Genomic DNA, 16,547 nt, shown 5'->3' with positions numbered 1-16,547 from the left:
TGTAAACATGATTAAATAAATACATATATGCATAAATACATTTATTGTACAACATTATGTAAATGTATAATATCTAAATATATAACATGTAATACTTAAATATATAATTTACATATGATTAACAAATTAATAAAAAAATATATATAATAAATAAATAATAATGTCTGTGTATATATAAGATTTATTCTATACATTTGTCTATGGTACGTTATGTAAATTTATAATATGTAAATTTGAATAAAATATTAGTAGATTTGTATTATTTAATATTGTGCATACATATATTTTTTATACAAATACAAAATGTTATAATAATTTTATAAAATGTTTATAATATTTAAATATATTACATATAATATTTAATATATAATCTTATTACATATATATATATATATATATATATATATACACATACATTTCTATAGATAGATATGGTGGATAGACAAGATATGGTAAGATTTGTAATTTTATAATATGTAATATGACTTATTTTAATAATATATACATAGCCTAATTGTTTAGAAGTATAACTTTAACATTATTGTAAATATAAACATATGTGTGTATATATGTATATATATATATATATATATATATATATATATATACAGTCAAACCAAAGTTTATTCAGACATCTTGCTATCCTCACTTACATAAATGAACTATAGTGTCCTGCACCCATAGTAAAAAATATATCTGAATAATTTTTGGTTTGACTAATATATATGACATAACTTGAAAATATGATACAAATTATGACTTTGAACACTGTAACAATGGTTTTTGAACTATCTGATTCAACGCATGACTTTCTTTTGTTGTTTCTTGCATGCATGTCTAACTCTTTGACATTGGCCCTGACTTTGGTTGTAGGTTCATTCAGTTCATTCCCAGCTCAGTCTTCATCCCAGAGCTCATAAAAACTCCTTTCACACCACTTCACCATGCAAACAGCGGCCGTTCAAACACGTGATCGCTCGCACAAAAGACCCGAGCACAATAGAAACACCAAATCACCTTTTATACTGTCACTAATTAAAGCAGAAGTCATTAAAGCGCTTGCGTTTGGATTATTCTCTTATCAGAGTCCATTAGAAAGATAGCCGTCCCGACTGGTAATTGATGCCAACATCAGGGCCTCTGGGCTGAGAGCAGGAGCGTCCCGTCCACGACTCCACACGATCATCCGTCGCTCTCACGACACCTCTGAGAGTCAAACGTGCGGATCTGATGCTTTAATTAAAGATGTTTGTTCACGATAGAATGTCATCACTTAATGGAGGGAGGATTTGAGCTCCCGCAAATGAGTTTGTGGGGTTTGAAAGTTAATGACTTGTTCTGATGAAATTCATAGCGGGGCGTTCAGACCATTTCCAAGAGTTTCCCATGTACGGAGAATGAAAAGAGTCAAGATTTAGTGAGAAGTTTGGTTCACATCAGATCCCAAGAAGTTTAAGTACATGAGATGAGAGTTCTGCAGGTTCCTTTCATACTTTCAGTGTACGCCGCGTGAAACATCATGTTCAGATGTGGCTCTGATACTGGTGGGATTGAGATGATATTTTATTGCTGTTCTGGAAATGTATTTTGCAATCTCTTTGGTTCGTCTGCTGAAACATTTTTAAAGCTAAAACTTAAACTTAAAACTTAAAGGCTAAAAATAAAAGTCTCTTTTAAGAGAGTAGATGACTTGATTTGGTGTAGATATTTCAGAATTTTAGATGAAGAGAGATAGTAAATACCAGAGTGTAAAAATCATGAATGTCTATTTGCAGACAGCTTCAAACCAGCTGGGAAAATGTGCGGTTCTTTGTAGTGTATAAAGATTATGCATATATGTTTTGCATAACATACATTCATATTTATTCTGCTTTTTATTTATATATTGATTATAAAATACATTTTGATAATATATTTTATCAAATTAAATATATTTATAAAACAAACCTTTATTATTGAATATTAAGTTGAAAGTTTTTATAAAACTTATATATATATACAGTGAGGAAAATAAGTATTTGTACACCCTGATATTTTGCAAGTTCTCCCACTTGGAAATCATGGAGAGGGTCTGAAATTGTCATCGTAGGTGCATGTCCACTGTGAGAGACATAATCTAAAAAAAAAAAAATCCAGAAATCACAATATATGATTTTTTAACTATTTATTTGTATGATACAGCTGCAAATAAGTATTTGAACACCTGTCTATCAGCTAGAATTCTGACCCTCAAAGACCTGTTAGTCTGCCTTTAAAATGTCCACCTCCACTCCATTTATTATCCTAAATTAGATGCACCTGTTTGAGGTCGTTAGCTGCATAAAGACACCTGTCCACCCCATACAATCAGTAAGAATCCAACTACTAACATGGCCAAGACCATAGAGCTGTCCAAAGACACTAGAGACAAAATTGTACACCTCCACAAGGCTGGAAAGGGCTACGGGGAAATTGCCAAGCAGCTTGGTGAAAAAAGGTCCACTGTTGGAGCAATCATTAGAAAATGGAAGAAGCTAAACATGACTGTCAATCTCCCTCGGACTGGGGCTCCATGCAAGATCTCACCTCGTGGGGTCTCAATGATCCTAAGAAAGGTGAGAAATCAGCCCAGAACTACACGGGAGGAGCTGGTCAATGACCTGAAAAGAGCTGGGACCACCGTTTCCAAGGTTACTGTTGGTAATACACTAAGACGTCATGGTTTGAAATCATGCATGGCACAGAAGGTTCCCCTGCTTAAACCAGCACATGTCAAGGCCCGTCTTAAGTTTGCCAATGACCATTTGGATGATCCAGAGGAGTCATGGGAGAAAGTCATGTGGTATATATATATATAGGCTATATACATATTATATAATAATATATATATATTTACAAAAATTAATGATAATATTTTTATGCAACACTATTGCAGAATGACCCTCACTCATTTAATATTTGTATCATTATCTTCTCTAAGGTTCTTTCATGGCGTTAAATCCAGTCCAGACCAGAGAAGATAGGAGGAACTTGTCTCTCTCTCAACCTGTCTCTCTCTCAGCCTGTCTCTCTCTCAACCTCTATTTTTTTTTTTTTTTTTTATTAGTTTATTTAATAGGGACCATGCATATTCATGTACATTGTTGTATAAAAATACACCATGTAAATATGCCAGAATTAGTAAAAAGATACTACTTTTCATCTGCAGTCCCTAAGCCAGTAACATAAAAACTATGACAACAATACACATAAATACAAATATACATCAACAATACAAACAAACAAAACCAAAATTCATAATAACAATGACATTATACATTCACCACTATACTACATTAACAGTGAAAATGTATGACTAATAGTGACCAATATTAATGACTAATGTTACAGTTAAAGGTGAGTACATGTCTGATTATCTAAGAGCCACTGTTTTAATTGAGTTTTAAAGGAGGTGAATGAAGGACACTCACGTATCACAAGGGGCAAGCTATTCCAAAATTTACCACCTATTATTGATAATACATTTTGTCCAAAGGTGGTACGTCTAAATGGTATCATACAGTCCCCTTTTATAGAGGCCCGTGTACTACCTCCGCTTGCAAGCCTTTGAAAAAAGGCATGCAGTGGAGGTGGAGCAAGATTATTTAACACCTTATAAACTAGACAAATGTACTTGAAACGTTTGAAATTGTCAAAACTTAAAAATGTATGTTTCTCTAAAATATTGCAATTTTTGGTGAACACCATACAGACTGTTTTTTTTGGTGTTTAAGTAAAGACACGACCTTGTGAGCCAGTCATCAATGTGAGCCATTGCTGATGTAAGTGTGGATGCTATCTCTAAGTAGTTCTTATCATGTGTAAAGATTACTGCATCAACTGCATACATCTGGACATCAACATTTTTACATGCCTCTGGCAGGTTATTAATATAAAGTGTGAACAAGATCGGACCAAGTATAGAGCCTTGGGGGACCCCTACTGGACATTCACTAAATGGAGACTTTGAGTCATTAATACAAACACATTGCTTTCTACAGGACAAGTATGATATCTCTCGGCCTCTCTCTCTCTTCCACCTGTCTCTCTCTCAACCTTTCTCTCTCTCAACCTGTCTCTCTCTCAACTTCTCTCTCTCAGCCTCTCTCTCTTTCATCTGCCTCTCTCTCTCTGCCTTTCTCTTTTTCAACCTGTGTCTCTCTCTCAGCCTGTCTCTCTTCCGCTGTGTCCTGTCGTCATGAGAGTGTCACCAGAGGCTGCTGTGTACCGGCACATCATCCAGTTTTCCATCAGATAACTGGAAACTTGACGCCACATCAGGAGCTTTTTTCATCACTGATAGCGCCTCCCTGTCTGGCGAGCTGCTAAGAACGCTGCAGGTCCCGCGGGGTTCGAGGATTCGCTCTCCATCTCACACACTCGCCGTGAACCCCGCGGACAGCATCCCCTGTGCGCTCTGATGCAGGTACAGGTGAAAGCTCTCAGAGTGGACACACTCGTCACTGCACGTCATGTCAACAGCCGCGTGTTCCCCGAGAGACACACCACATTCACAGAGGTCAAACACACTTCATGCTGCTTTATCCACATACATATTTAATAATCTACCAAAGAATATATGGATTTATTTATGGGGTATAACAATAAATCGTGTCACAATATATTGCAATACAAAAATGCAACAAAACGTATAATGTGTATAGTACACCCAAAATGAAAGTTTAAATTTAGCATCAAATATGGTAAACCCAGAAGGTCACACATTTGAGCTTCAAGCATTGCATATGTGTTTAACATAACTTTGCCTACACCTATTCAAGTCACATTTTAATGAACATACTTTTTGTTTATTATAAGTCTTAGAAGTAATGATTAGAAAAACTCTGCCATTTTAACTCTATTTGGCTATGTATACATCATTGTGAGAGTACTGTATAGTGAGATCAGGATTGTGTATTTGTATTCATTGATTTAGAAACATTGCATTTAGGGTGATTTGAACAAATCCACAAGTATTAAACTTGTGGAACCAGCCAGAGCACCCTAGCAACCGCATAGCAACACTATAAAAACACTCAATACTCCTTAGCAACTGTAAAACGATGCCAGCAACTCCTCGCAAAGCTAGAGTGTGAGTTTGTAAACATCTAGTTATACATACAAATATTCAAGATTTTTACTCGCATCCAATTTGTTTGCAGTGCAGAAAATCACACAGATTAGAGGCAACTCTTCATCAGAGGAATGTATCCACACTTTGGATGTGTGGATTTCAGAATGTGAGCTAGGCAGCCCTGCATTTCCATAAATGATCTGAGCGAAGCTCCGGATGATGTTTTGATTGATTGGTGCTGGCTGATATTCAGTGTTGGGTATAGTTACTTTGGAAAGTAGTTAATTAGGTTACAACGTTACCATCAATTAAAAGTAATCAGTTACGTTACAGCGTTATCTATTCATAAAAGTAACGCGTTAGAGTACTCATGCGTTACCAAAAATTAAAAGCCGTTTGCAGCGGCTCACACATGACAGACACAGCCCCCGGCCCCTTTAAATGCACCTAGAAGTCGTGACTCCTGACAATGAATAACGTCAGTCATCCGACTAAATTAACACTGCAGGATAACAATAACAGGAAAGACAGTCAGCAATAGGCTATTCCACATGGCGTTTTATTTATTTATTATCACAGAACATATTAATCAAAATTCGCACCTACCCAGCCCGGGTAGCCTAGGCTACTGTATATGAGCACCATAAAAGAAAACTCCTGATTTTTTCTTTAAATCTAATGCAGTTATCAAAGTGTATCAAGTGTGCTTACTTGTAAACACAACCTGAGGTAAACAGGCTTGCAGATTTAAATCCATTTAGAAATGAACAACCAGTCAACGATCTAACCGAAATTAACAGCTGCCTGTCAAACAAAAATGATTACAAACCGAATTAAATTTTTGGCGGTCGACAGAAGCTTTTCACCAACGCAGAGTGTGCATTTTCTTTTCCTTTTCGTTGACAAATTCAACATGATGTGATGTGCGTACTTCCATAATCCAAACGCTGTCTTCTCTGCCATCTTGCCGGGAGTTAAAAAAAACACAAAAAAAAAACACACACACACACAGGGTCAGACTCAGGCGCATGCAGGGCACAGACGTATCACAGACATTGACTTTACGATCACAGCGCTTCGGCTCGGCTGATATACCCGCAGGTGGCAAAGTAGACCTAAGCCTACTGTCTGACAAAAAGCAGGCTGCAGTCGGGATTTTCCTTTCCTTAAAATAACGGATTACTTTAAAAAAAAAAAAAAACGAAGTTACTGATTACTTAACGCAAGAAACTAACGCGTTAAGTTACACATTTCACGAAAAAGGTAATTAGAGTACTCTAACGCGTTACCCACAACACTGCTGATATTCGGGTGTGCAGTGTATTGACTTTTTATTCGTTCTGTCTGTAGGTGGTCTTGAGTGATGTCACAGGTCAGGGTCATGTGACCATGTTGATGCGAGTCCGAGAGCAAGGTCTAGGCACCAGTCAGTGACCCTGAAACTGCTCGACAAAACCAATCAACAGATCCATCACATGCTGCAGAAACAAGAGATTGATCTATCTGTCTGTCTATCTTTCTGAATGTCTGCCTATCCCAGCTTTTAACAAGATTTTTATAGTTTGTAGTTTTAATTAGTTAAGTAATTGTGTGTGTGTGTGTGTGTGTGTGTGTGTGTGTGTGTGTGTATTGACATCAATGTCCTCATGCATCCTGGCGCTGGTGAAAATTATCACGGGCCAATTTGCAACCTTTAATTGCAATTAAACCACAACAGAGGCGATAAGTGCATGCTAACTAACTATATCAGCCTGTGTTTGCGCACCACCTTGAGCTTTTCGCAGTCTCCTCTTAAACACCTCCAAACTGTCTGGTTTTTTTATCTCTTGTCGTTCTCTTTCCGTGTCTTTTCTTTGTGAAACGGGTGAGAATGAGAGCTTTCTCTTACTTTCTTTTCCGTGGGGACGTGACAGATGATCCAGAGGAGGCCGGAGTGGCTGATTGATCGTGGGAAGTCTTGAGCATTCATCTCTGTCGCTGCCGTTCGGCCGATGACCGCCTCTAAACCTCGCTCTCTCTCTTCAGCGCTGGGCTAAAAGGTAATTAAGAGCGGCCCTTCGCGCGGATCTATCAGTGTCAGAATGTGTCAGCGGCCGCGGAGGACTGCGGCCTGATTTGTTGTCCCACCCTCAACGGCACAGGCGATATTTTACATCATCATTTATTCAGGCTTTGCTGATGACACGGCCCTGCTTCGTGCTGATTTGTTTTGGAGAGACCAACTTCACGAGAACAACTCTTGCCTCAGGAAAGTTTTGTTGCTCTTAAATAGCTCATTAAAGTAAAATAAGAGTTGTGTTTTATTGAAGTATCAACTTTTTAAAAATGAAATGGCAGCTCAGATAATTTGATCTTGAATGAGAAATATTCTAGGTCATATTGAGATCTTTGAATTTTCATTGCAGGTTTGCTGGCAATTCTGAGCATGTCTGAAACCTCAAGATCTCACAATTGACTCTCAATGGAGTTTTATGGTTTGTCTGGTTGCACTTAGATTCTATATTTTAGTCCACGTATAAAAATTGACTGTTCACATTCTCTATTTTTGTTTAGGAAAAACAGACCAAAAATATGATGACATCATCCTGCACTTAACATTTTTGTCCAATAAAATGCTCTCGTGAATGACATTGCCCCTCCCCCAGAGTATGCAATAACAACTAGAAAATTGTTTGTTTTTTGTCTTTATTGTGTAATTGTGAAGGAAATGGCCTCGACTTTTCCCGACTTGTCCCGCGCTAACTTCCTGTTTCAAGGATAAGTATGTCAACTCCGAGAAGAAACATGCTCTTCATTTCATTTAGTCATTTGTGATTTTTCTTTCTGACAGGTAGGTCTTATCCTCTTGTTCTTCAGCCCCAAACCTGTCAAACAGCAAATTAATGTCTTACTGACAATGAGGTAGAAATGAGGTAATTATTCAGTGCTAGTTGACACTCATAACTTGTCAAATTGAATAAGTCGTCAAACTGGCAGATAAGGATAATACATCATTTTAAACTTTAATTATTTTCACTTGTTTACAATGTTAACCACACAGAAAGTGTTTGCACGTAGAGTTAATCGCTGTTTGAGCCATTTGCATATGTATTCTTTCTGTTTAGAGATGTTTTGTTTTTCAATGTTATTAACGTCCTATTTATTGTCGCTATACATATAATTAATGAAAGACAGCAGAAGTTTTAATCATTAAAAAACACAAAAAGACAGCTCCTAATTGCAGTTTTGTCAACATATCGGGCAAAATGTAAATTTTCCTGCACGTTCCCGGCTCCGAGTGCAGCTAAATAATTTAGCGCTGAATGAGGAGCGTCACTATCTTATGAGGCGTGAATATTAATGCTCGCGCATGCTGTGTTAATTAAGAAAACCAATTAATACATGCAGCTCAAATCCTGTAATAGACAACGTGTTTCTCACCCGTCCGGCTGGGAGATGTGAAAGGCTTGTGTATTCCGCTCCATAATCTTGACATTCAGGGAACCTTTGTTCTCTGAATCCATTGTGAATTATGTCAATCAAATTTAAACGGTGGCATTTTTGGCTGGAGCGTTTCGACCGCGCGGTCTCTAGGTATCAACATTCACCCGTGCTTTTGACTGAGGGTGGAGTAACTTAACCTCTCGTTTGCGTTCACAGTCTAGCGGACTGACGCTGAGCTAAACCTGTGGATTATTTCAGAGGCTGTTATCATTTCGAGTATTGAACACTTTTTCTAGTAAAGGTGAAGTCGGACAGAATGAGGCCTGTTCCGTATTGATCGTGAAGCTTGGATATGAGCTGTGAATCAGGAAAGAAATCTTGTTCAGAATGTTAGTTGTCTGTGAGAAGATCACAGTGTGAAGACACAACGTATTTGATGGCACTTTCTATGAATTTTGTTTTTATTAATATTAAACTTTCATATGTAGGCGTATTTAATATTGACACTGTACGAGTAAGGTAAAGGTACTGTTCATTTTCGACCAGGACATTATTCGTTAAGTTTACAGAGAACACAAAACAATGCAATGCATTTAATATACAACCGGTTTTTAAAAAATGGGCTTTATTTTTATAGACGTTTCCTAGAGTGTATGTGTAAAAACATTTTACAAAACAACAGGTTCTAAAATGTATTTATGCCCCTGTTTTGGAATCTTACATAAATGAAATATGATAAATATTTAAAATAAAATAAAACCAATCATACATTATTTAGTTAACAAACTGGCATCTTTGAGTTTTGTCTGTATAATAAACTGCTGATTAAACTTCTCATTTAACCGATTTCACCCTTAATTGGCAAAACAAGCAATTATCCCAACACCATTCTTTGGTAAGTTCCAAATGTAATGTTTACCTTGCATTGAGTTAGTAATTTGATCCTGAATTCTAAATGGCTGCTGTCTTGCACACAAACATCAATGACAAAGTGCTCATTTTGCATCCAGGCGTCTTATTTTATTTGCTGAACATTAATAAATTAATTGATTTATAACTTTTAGGAATTACTCGCTTGAAGAGTTGCAAATTGAAATGGAGCTGCACCTGAAAGAAATAATGACAAAAACACAATTCAGGAGGACAGAATGTGTGGTGCACATGGTATTTCATTAAAATACCTTCATAATTCATCTCTCAGCACTTCAAACGCAAGACAAGCATGAAGTAATAATGAAAAAGCTAAGGTGAGTGAACCTTTGACTGTTACAGTGTTGTTTGTACAGCTTTAATGAAAAACTAATGACGTTTCTCAAAGGGATGTTGGATGTGGCGTAAGGTAAAGCCCTAGATTACTCTGATCAGACTTACACGGAGGAAGACACAAATTGCTTACCAATTTCCCAATCCAAATGTAATAAAAAAAACGGCAACAGTGGAATAATCGGGAACATTTCAACATTTCCCAAAAGAGGTGTCTTTTGGACAACCTAAAAAGTCCCATACAGATCTGCTGTTGACAGTGATAGTGGCTCAAAGTGCAAAACTATGTGAGTTAACTCTCTTACTCATGAATTATATATATGTATGCGTGTGGGTTGTTAACCTACAGATGAACATTTCTCTGGCATGAACTAAGCGAGCAGTTGTGTCAAAGAGCTGATGTGGAAAATCCCTGTAGGAGTCATTTAGGACATCCACACACTCAACCGCACCAAGTCCTCAGAAGAACCAACATTGCATAAAATAAAGATTTTATACATTAGAAGGAACATTTAAGGATTTTGCTCTTTTTTTAAGATCATCTACATTCTGGTTCTTTAAAAAAAAAAAAAAAAAAACTAGAAACCACAACACTGATCTGAAAAACCAATAATGAAACATCAAGAATTGTATTAATCTCCAATGAACCACTAAACCAGATTGGTTAATTTGGTCTCGTATTACTGCATCTCACACAATGTACTCTCATGTATCTGTCACATTTAATAGTGTTGTACGTTGAACAAAGCTTTAGTGTTGAGGCATTTGTGATCCAGAACATTCAAGACTCCCTGGGTTTAAATTTCTCCCCCAAACCAAAAGATATTAAAATGGCTTCCATTCTCCCTGAGACAAGCATGTCCTTGGGCAGTCTCTTGTCTTTGCTCCATGTCACACTGATCCCTGCAGGACCTCATTATAGCTAATCGTCCATCTGTCCATCCCTCAAGGGCCGGCCAACATTCTCTCAACTCTGGTCACTTGGCTTGCAATCGAAATGCCAAGACGACAGTCTTTTGGACATGCTTGCTGGCTTGTGGTTTGCTAAAGCTCGAGGTTACAACACAGTGGGGTCAACAGCCTTTTTGCTTCTTGGAATCCAGAAATTGCAACATGGATGCCAACCAGACACGAGTTCATTCATCTCAGATCCTGTTCCCTGAGATCTGGCAGGCTGTGAAAGGCCACATCTGCTTGAATTCTCAGCAAGGAGCATAACAAAGACTTTGTGTACATCTTTTGTTTTTCAGAACTGGCCCTATTTTAAATAAATACTCACTACTATTACTCTTGCACTGGTGATTCGGAATGATAATTAGAGTTACTAGGTCAATGTAAATCAATGAAATCCCTGATTTAACTCAAGAATTTGATGAAATTGGTGTGCACCATCTTAAGATGCTCCTGACAAAATGTTATCAAAAGAAGTTTTGAATCATTTAATCGTTTAGCAAATAATGGTCCGAAATGTATTTGGGTGTGGTCCATTATAGACTTTGGGGGAAAAAACGCAATTTCTGACTAAGGGGCAATTTATTTCAAATATGAATAATAGATAATATCTGTGATACTAATGTTGTCCATTAGAAAGTAAATCCTTTTAAGTCTAAGCATTTTGCATTAATGTTAATGGATGAAAGTTTCCTGATTTCCTTTTTGAGGTTAGTTTTCTCTTTGGGAACTATGTATTCTTGTAAAGTGTTTCATCCAACCCTAACTTAAAGTATCAGTTGAGATTCAAGATTGTTGACTTTGCAGGGAAAGATACATTTGAATTTTGAGTAGCTTGTCAAACTTTTTGAGTCGTTTCCCCCAACTCTGATCTGAGTACACACGCTAACTGCTAGTCCACGTCTCCAACATCTGCTTTACTGGCAGTGTGCTTCAACTTAAATCTGCTCTGCTTGCAGTTTTTATACTTTAGCTCAAGTGCTCGAGCTTATTTTGCGTACTGACAGTTTTTTTTCTTCTGAAGATTATGGCTCTATAACTTCCCTGCGGTGAAAGATCACAAGTTTTGAGTAACCATGCTTTTAATAATCCATTTCCGGCCCCTTGACGATTCAGTTGATTTCTAGAGTCTATCTTCCATGGTATCCTTCTGTCCTCATGTAGCTGGCGCTTCACTACTCTGTGGTAAAAGTTCCCAGGATGCCATTGAGAAACTCTTTCCTTTTGCTATCAGCATCCTGTCACCTTCCTTACCTGCCTATCTTCGCTTTGGTGCATGAGCCATTTAATTTGTCGCACAGCGCATCTGTAGACATGCGTTATGGTGCAAGTAGAGCATGATGGGAGCTGAAACAAGCTGCAAACAGATGTTTCTGGGAAGAGCTGTATAGGCCACTTCCATTCAGCTCACCAGAGACGATCTGAAATACCTGGTTGCCTCATAAACCAAAACCTGTTCAGAATATGTGCTATCACATTAACTCTCCTAATTAAAGGGTTAGTTCACCCAAAAAATGAAAATTATGTAATTAATGACACCCTCATGTTGTTCCAAGCCCGTAAGACCTTCGGAACACAGTTTAAGATATTTTAGATTTAGTCCGAGAGATTTCTGTCCCTTCATTGAAAATGTATGTATGGTATACTGTCCATGTCCAGAAAGGTAATCAAGACATCATCAAAGTTCAAAAATCTTTTTGTGCGCAAAAAGTAAACAAAAATAACGACTTTATTCCACTATTCATTTCCTTCTCTCTGGGCCTCGAGTGAGTTCATGTAGTGTAATAGCGCAGCGCTTCTGTGTTGTACGTCACACGTAGGCTCACTATTGGCCGACGCTGGTCATGTGTGTGATGCGTGTGACGTACAACACAGAAGCGCTACGCTTTTTGCGCACAAAAGGTATTCTCGTCGCTTGATAAACTTAAGATTGAGCCACTGTAGTCACATGGACTACTTTGATGATGTCTTTATTACCTTTCTGGACATGGACAGAATACTGTACATCCATTTTCAATGGAGGGACAGAAAGCTCTCGGACTAAATCTAAAATATCTTAAACTGTGTTCCGAAGATGAACGGAGGTCTTACGAGCTTGGAACGACATGAGGGTGAGTCATTAATGACATCATTTTCATATTTCAATTTAAATTCTTCATGCATGCTTTTTAAATCAACAAGTCTCATTAAAAAAGACAAATTTTCAACAAAACAAAAAAATGCGTTTTTGTCAAAGACTAAGCCCTCTACCGTATAACAGTGAAACCATGGATTTGCTTACAAAAAAAAAAAACTATCAGTGGCAGGCAAGCATTATCATAAATGACAGAAAATTATGTCAACGGCAGGGAAAGAGTTGAATGATTTTAAGGTTTTATTGGCGTTTTTTGTGATCATAATATCCAAACTTTACAAAAGTTGGCATACATGGACAACAGGACATTATTAGGAAACATGCCAAATTGCATAAGTTTCTAATGCTTTGGGTGGAAAACTCCATTTCTGACCAATGAGCCATTTATTTCAAATGTGAATAATAGATGGATACTGTGATACTAATGGTTTCCAGGAAATCCTTTTAAATATAAGCATTTTGCATCGCTGAAAGTTTCCTGATTTCTTTTTAGAAGTAACTTTTCCCTTCGGCATCTTACAGCATGTGTTCTTGTAAGCCGTTTATCTTACAGTATCAGTGGAGATTCAAGGTTGTTGCAGTAAAAACTGCGTTTATTGGCTTTCTTAAAAATTGGTTTGCCATGAAAAACATGCCGTTGTGGATACTACATATACTCTGAGATATTTATAGCGAATATGGAATTATATATCATAAAATCGAGCTTGATACTTGCTTAGAGTGTGTTTCAGGCCATAGGCACACATATGATATACAGTCCTATAATGACAGTACTTATTCAGCGACTCACGGGAATAACCCTTCACCTCACTTCAAGAGCCTGGTTTCATATTCCACATCCTCATGATGGATCAATAAACATCCAGATCATATTTAAACCTTTTTTATAGACTCCAAAGTGAACCAGGTCACAAACAGGCTCATACCTGGACAGACCGTTTAAACCTCAGCTGAAGCTATAAGGGGTTTTGCTTCAGTTCGTGGAGTTCATGCGAGTCCATTAACAGACTGGCACTTAAGAGTATCTCTGAAAGTTGATAATCAGCTGTGGGCCACATCATCACAGCTATTGATTCGGTCAGTGACAGCGACACCCAGCGTTAGCCAATACTGTCACAAACCTGGATTAAAATGCACTCGGTGTAATTTCATGGGTGGGTTCCCTTTCACCCCTCGGCTGTGAGTTTCTCAAATAATACTGATCAGCCTTTCCGTACATGCTCATTTATCACTCAAGCACCTCCTGGTCAGCAGGACTGTCAGTTCAGATATACATAATAACTGCACATCACTTTAGTTTATTTTGACATTCGTAGCTGTATATTGTGTATTTATTGTCCCTTTGAGGGCAATTTTTTATTGCATTATCTAAAGGAAATAGAGTAATTTACAGTGAAAGACATTCAGGTATAAAAGATAATAATAATGACATAATGCAAATAATAATGTATAATACAAATTGCATAACATATGCAACATAATAAGAATAAGAATAACTAAAACATGTATTTTTGTTTTACTGTGAATTAATGCCTAAAATAACAAAACATAACAAAAGACAACAAGGTAGCTGAAAAATAAATAGCCAATAAAAAGTGTGATATTAAAGAATAAAAGGTTAAAAATATATAAAATACGCTAATCTATAAACATCTATAATAAAATATAGTTGATGTATAATGATAGGCTACACAGAAATCTCTCTCTCTCTCTCTCTCTCTCTCTCTCTCTCTTTTAAGAAATGGTCGGGTCATATAGACAGTGATGCTCAGACAGACAGTAGGGCACTTGGATGGAGGCTTCGTCGCAGTGTGCAGCGTTCATTCCTGACGTGTCTGTCTACATCTAAACCAACCCACAGGACGGGACGGAAGGGGACTATATAACTTACAACCCGACACTTTATCTGATATGGATACGCACGCCGTGCTGCATTAATTAAAGAGGGGGACATTTTAGTGATGCCAACATCCAGAGAGCATCTGTGTTGCCGTTAACAGCGCGCGTGGTGAAGTTGGATTGCGGATCGCTTATTGTATCGAGCTTGAAACACGATCTGAGCCGTTTTGACACCGCGGATGTGTCTAGTGTTGTGAATAGATGTGAAGACATTCTCTTTACATCGAGCGATGCGTTTCAGTTGTCTATAACACCTTGTATGGATGTATGCAAATAAATGACAGTAGTTATAAGGGGAAGCGTTATCATCACGCTTGTTTTTCTGTAATTTGCGCTGAATCGACTGGACGGACAATGAATTGACGATACTCTCGCAACTACGGAGTTATTTTATTGAAGATCCTGGGAACATCGGAGCTAATATATCTGTAACAATTCGTATTATTGGTTGATTTCTTCAAACTGTTATTTTATTGCTAATTTGAGTAGCTTAAATGCGATTAATGTGGTAATATCTAACGTCACCGGTTTTATTCAAGTCAGAAATGTGATTTAATATGACCAAATCAACCTGAATATATCTTAGATCACCAAACGTAATTTTAGATCGGGTAGAAGTAGGTCCCATTTCACTTTACACTGCAGAAACTTGCTGAAACGCTGGATGAACATCGTGAAGATGTTGCATGGATTGTTACAACTGCTTTCTGTCTACAAGGTTCATTTATGCACATGCTTGTAAAGATCAACTGACCATCTGAGGGCGTAACTTCCTCCAATCTTCTAAGTATCTCCTTCTGCTTCATTCAGAGATTTTTTAAACTTCAATAACCATGGATATTAAAACCGAGTCTGATGATAACCTGGACTGTGAGCAGCCCGCACCCATTGAAGTTTTTGCCAGCAGGTCCACGCTCCATGGCATCTCACATATGTTCAGTTATGAACGCCAGTACATCAAACGGTGCCTCTGGATCATCTTTTTCTTGGGGTCTTTTTCGTTCCTGGTGCTTGTTTGCGCTGACCGCATCAAGTTTTACTTTCAGTATCCTCATGTCACCAAGCTGGACGAGATCTCAGCACCAATGATGGCGTTTCCTGCCATCACCTTCTGCAACCTGAACTCTTTCCGCTTCGGCCGCGTGACGCGCAACGACCTGTACCACGCGGGCGAGCTGCTCGCGCTTTTAAACGGCAGGTGAGTTGTGTATCCTGTAAAACATTTTAAATGGAGAAAATTATAAGAAAATGACGAACGTACAACGAGATAACAAAGATTTTTCTCAAAATGGTTTGTCTTTTGACTCAGAAATTTGTAATGCTAAATTGGATCCATGCATGTTGTTGTTGACAGATATACCTTGATAGCACACATCACAGAGACGTCTATTTGATGTATTTTTTAGAGTGTGCTCATCTGCAATACGTCTAAAGGACGTTTCCTGTCAGATGTCAATAGACGTTTAGAAAATGTCTTTAAGAAAATGTTTATGATTTAGAATGTATGTAAAACTGACATCTTCAAGACGTCTATCAGATGCTACGAAACAGCAGATGCTTTCTAGATGAAGTGATCAGACATCTTGTAGACGTACGTGTGCTATTCACAACTACAGTATCTCATCCATATATTTTTAGAACAATATTGAAAAACTAAAAAAGTGCACCAAGCAACAATTGTTATAGTTATAATGAAAGGTGAGAAATGATTTTGAATGGTTGTTGCTGCTGTCATTTTGTTTGTCTTGAATTTGTGAAAATGGTCATGCACATAAATGTGTACAG

The 16,547-nt window shown here is 37.5% G+C and overlaps 1 protein-coding gene across 1 annotated transcript in view; it reads left to right on the top strand.

Moving 5' to 3' along the window:
• The first annotated feature begins 15,459 nt into the window (after positions 1 to 15,459).
• The window catches only part of asic1b (acid-sensing (proton-gated) ion channel 1b), a 189,603-nt gene continuing 188,515 nt past the window's right edge, over positions 15,460 to 16,547 (top strand). The window contains exon 1 of the mRNA XM_084417370.1: positions 15,460 to 15,960. Within this exon, the coding sequence (XP_084273496.1) occupies positions 15,596 to 15,960 (365 nt within the window). The 5' untranslated portion in view covers positions 15,460 to 15,595. The remainder of the gene's footprint in view (positions 15,961 to 16,547) is intronic.

Source organism: Rutilus rutilus (assembly GCF_951802725.1).
Source record: "Rutilus rutilus genome assembly, chromosome: 8".
NCBI lineage: Eukaryota > Metazoa > Chordata > Actinopteri > Cypriniformes > Leuciscidae > Rutilus > Rutilus rutilus.
The sequence above is the reverse complement of the archived record's forward strand: the minus strand, read 5'-3'. Positions and strand labels throughout refer to the sequence as shown.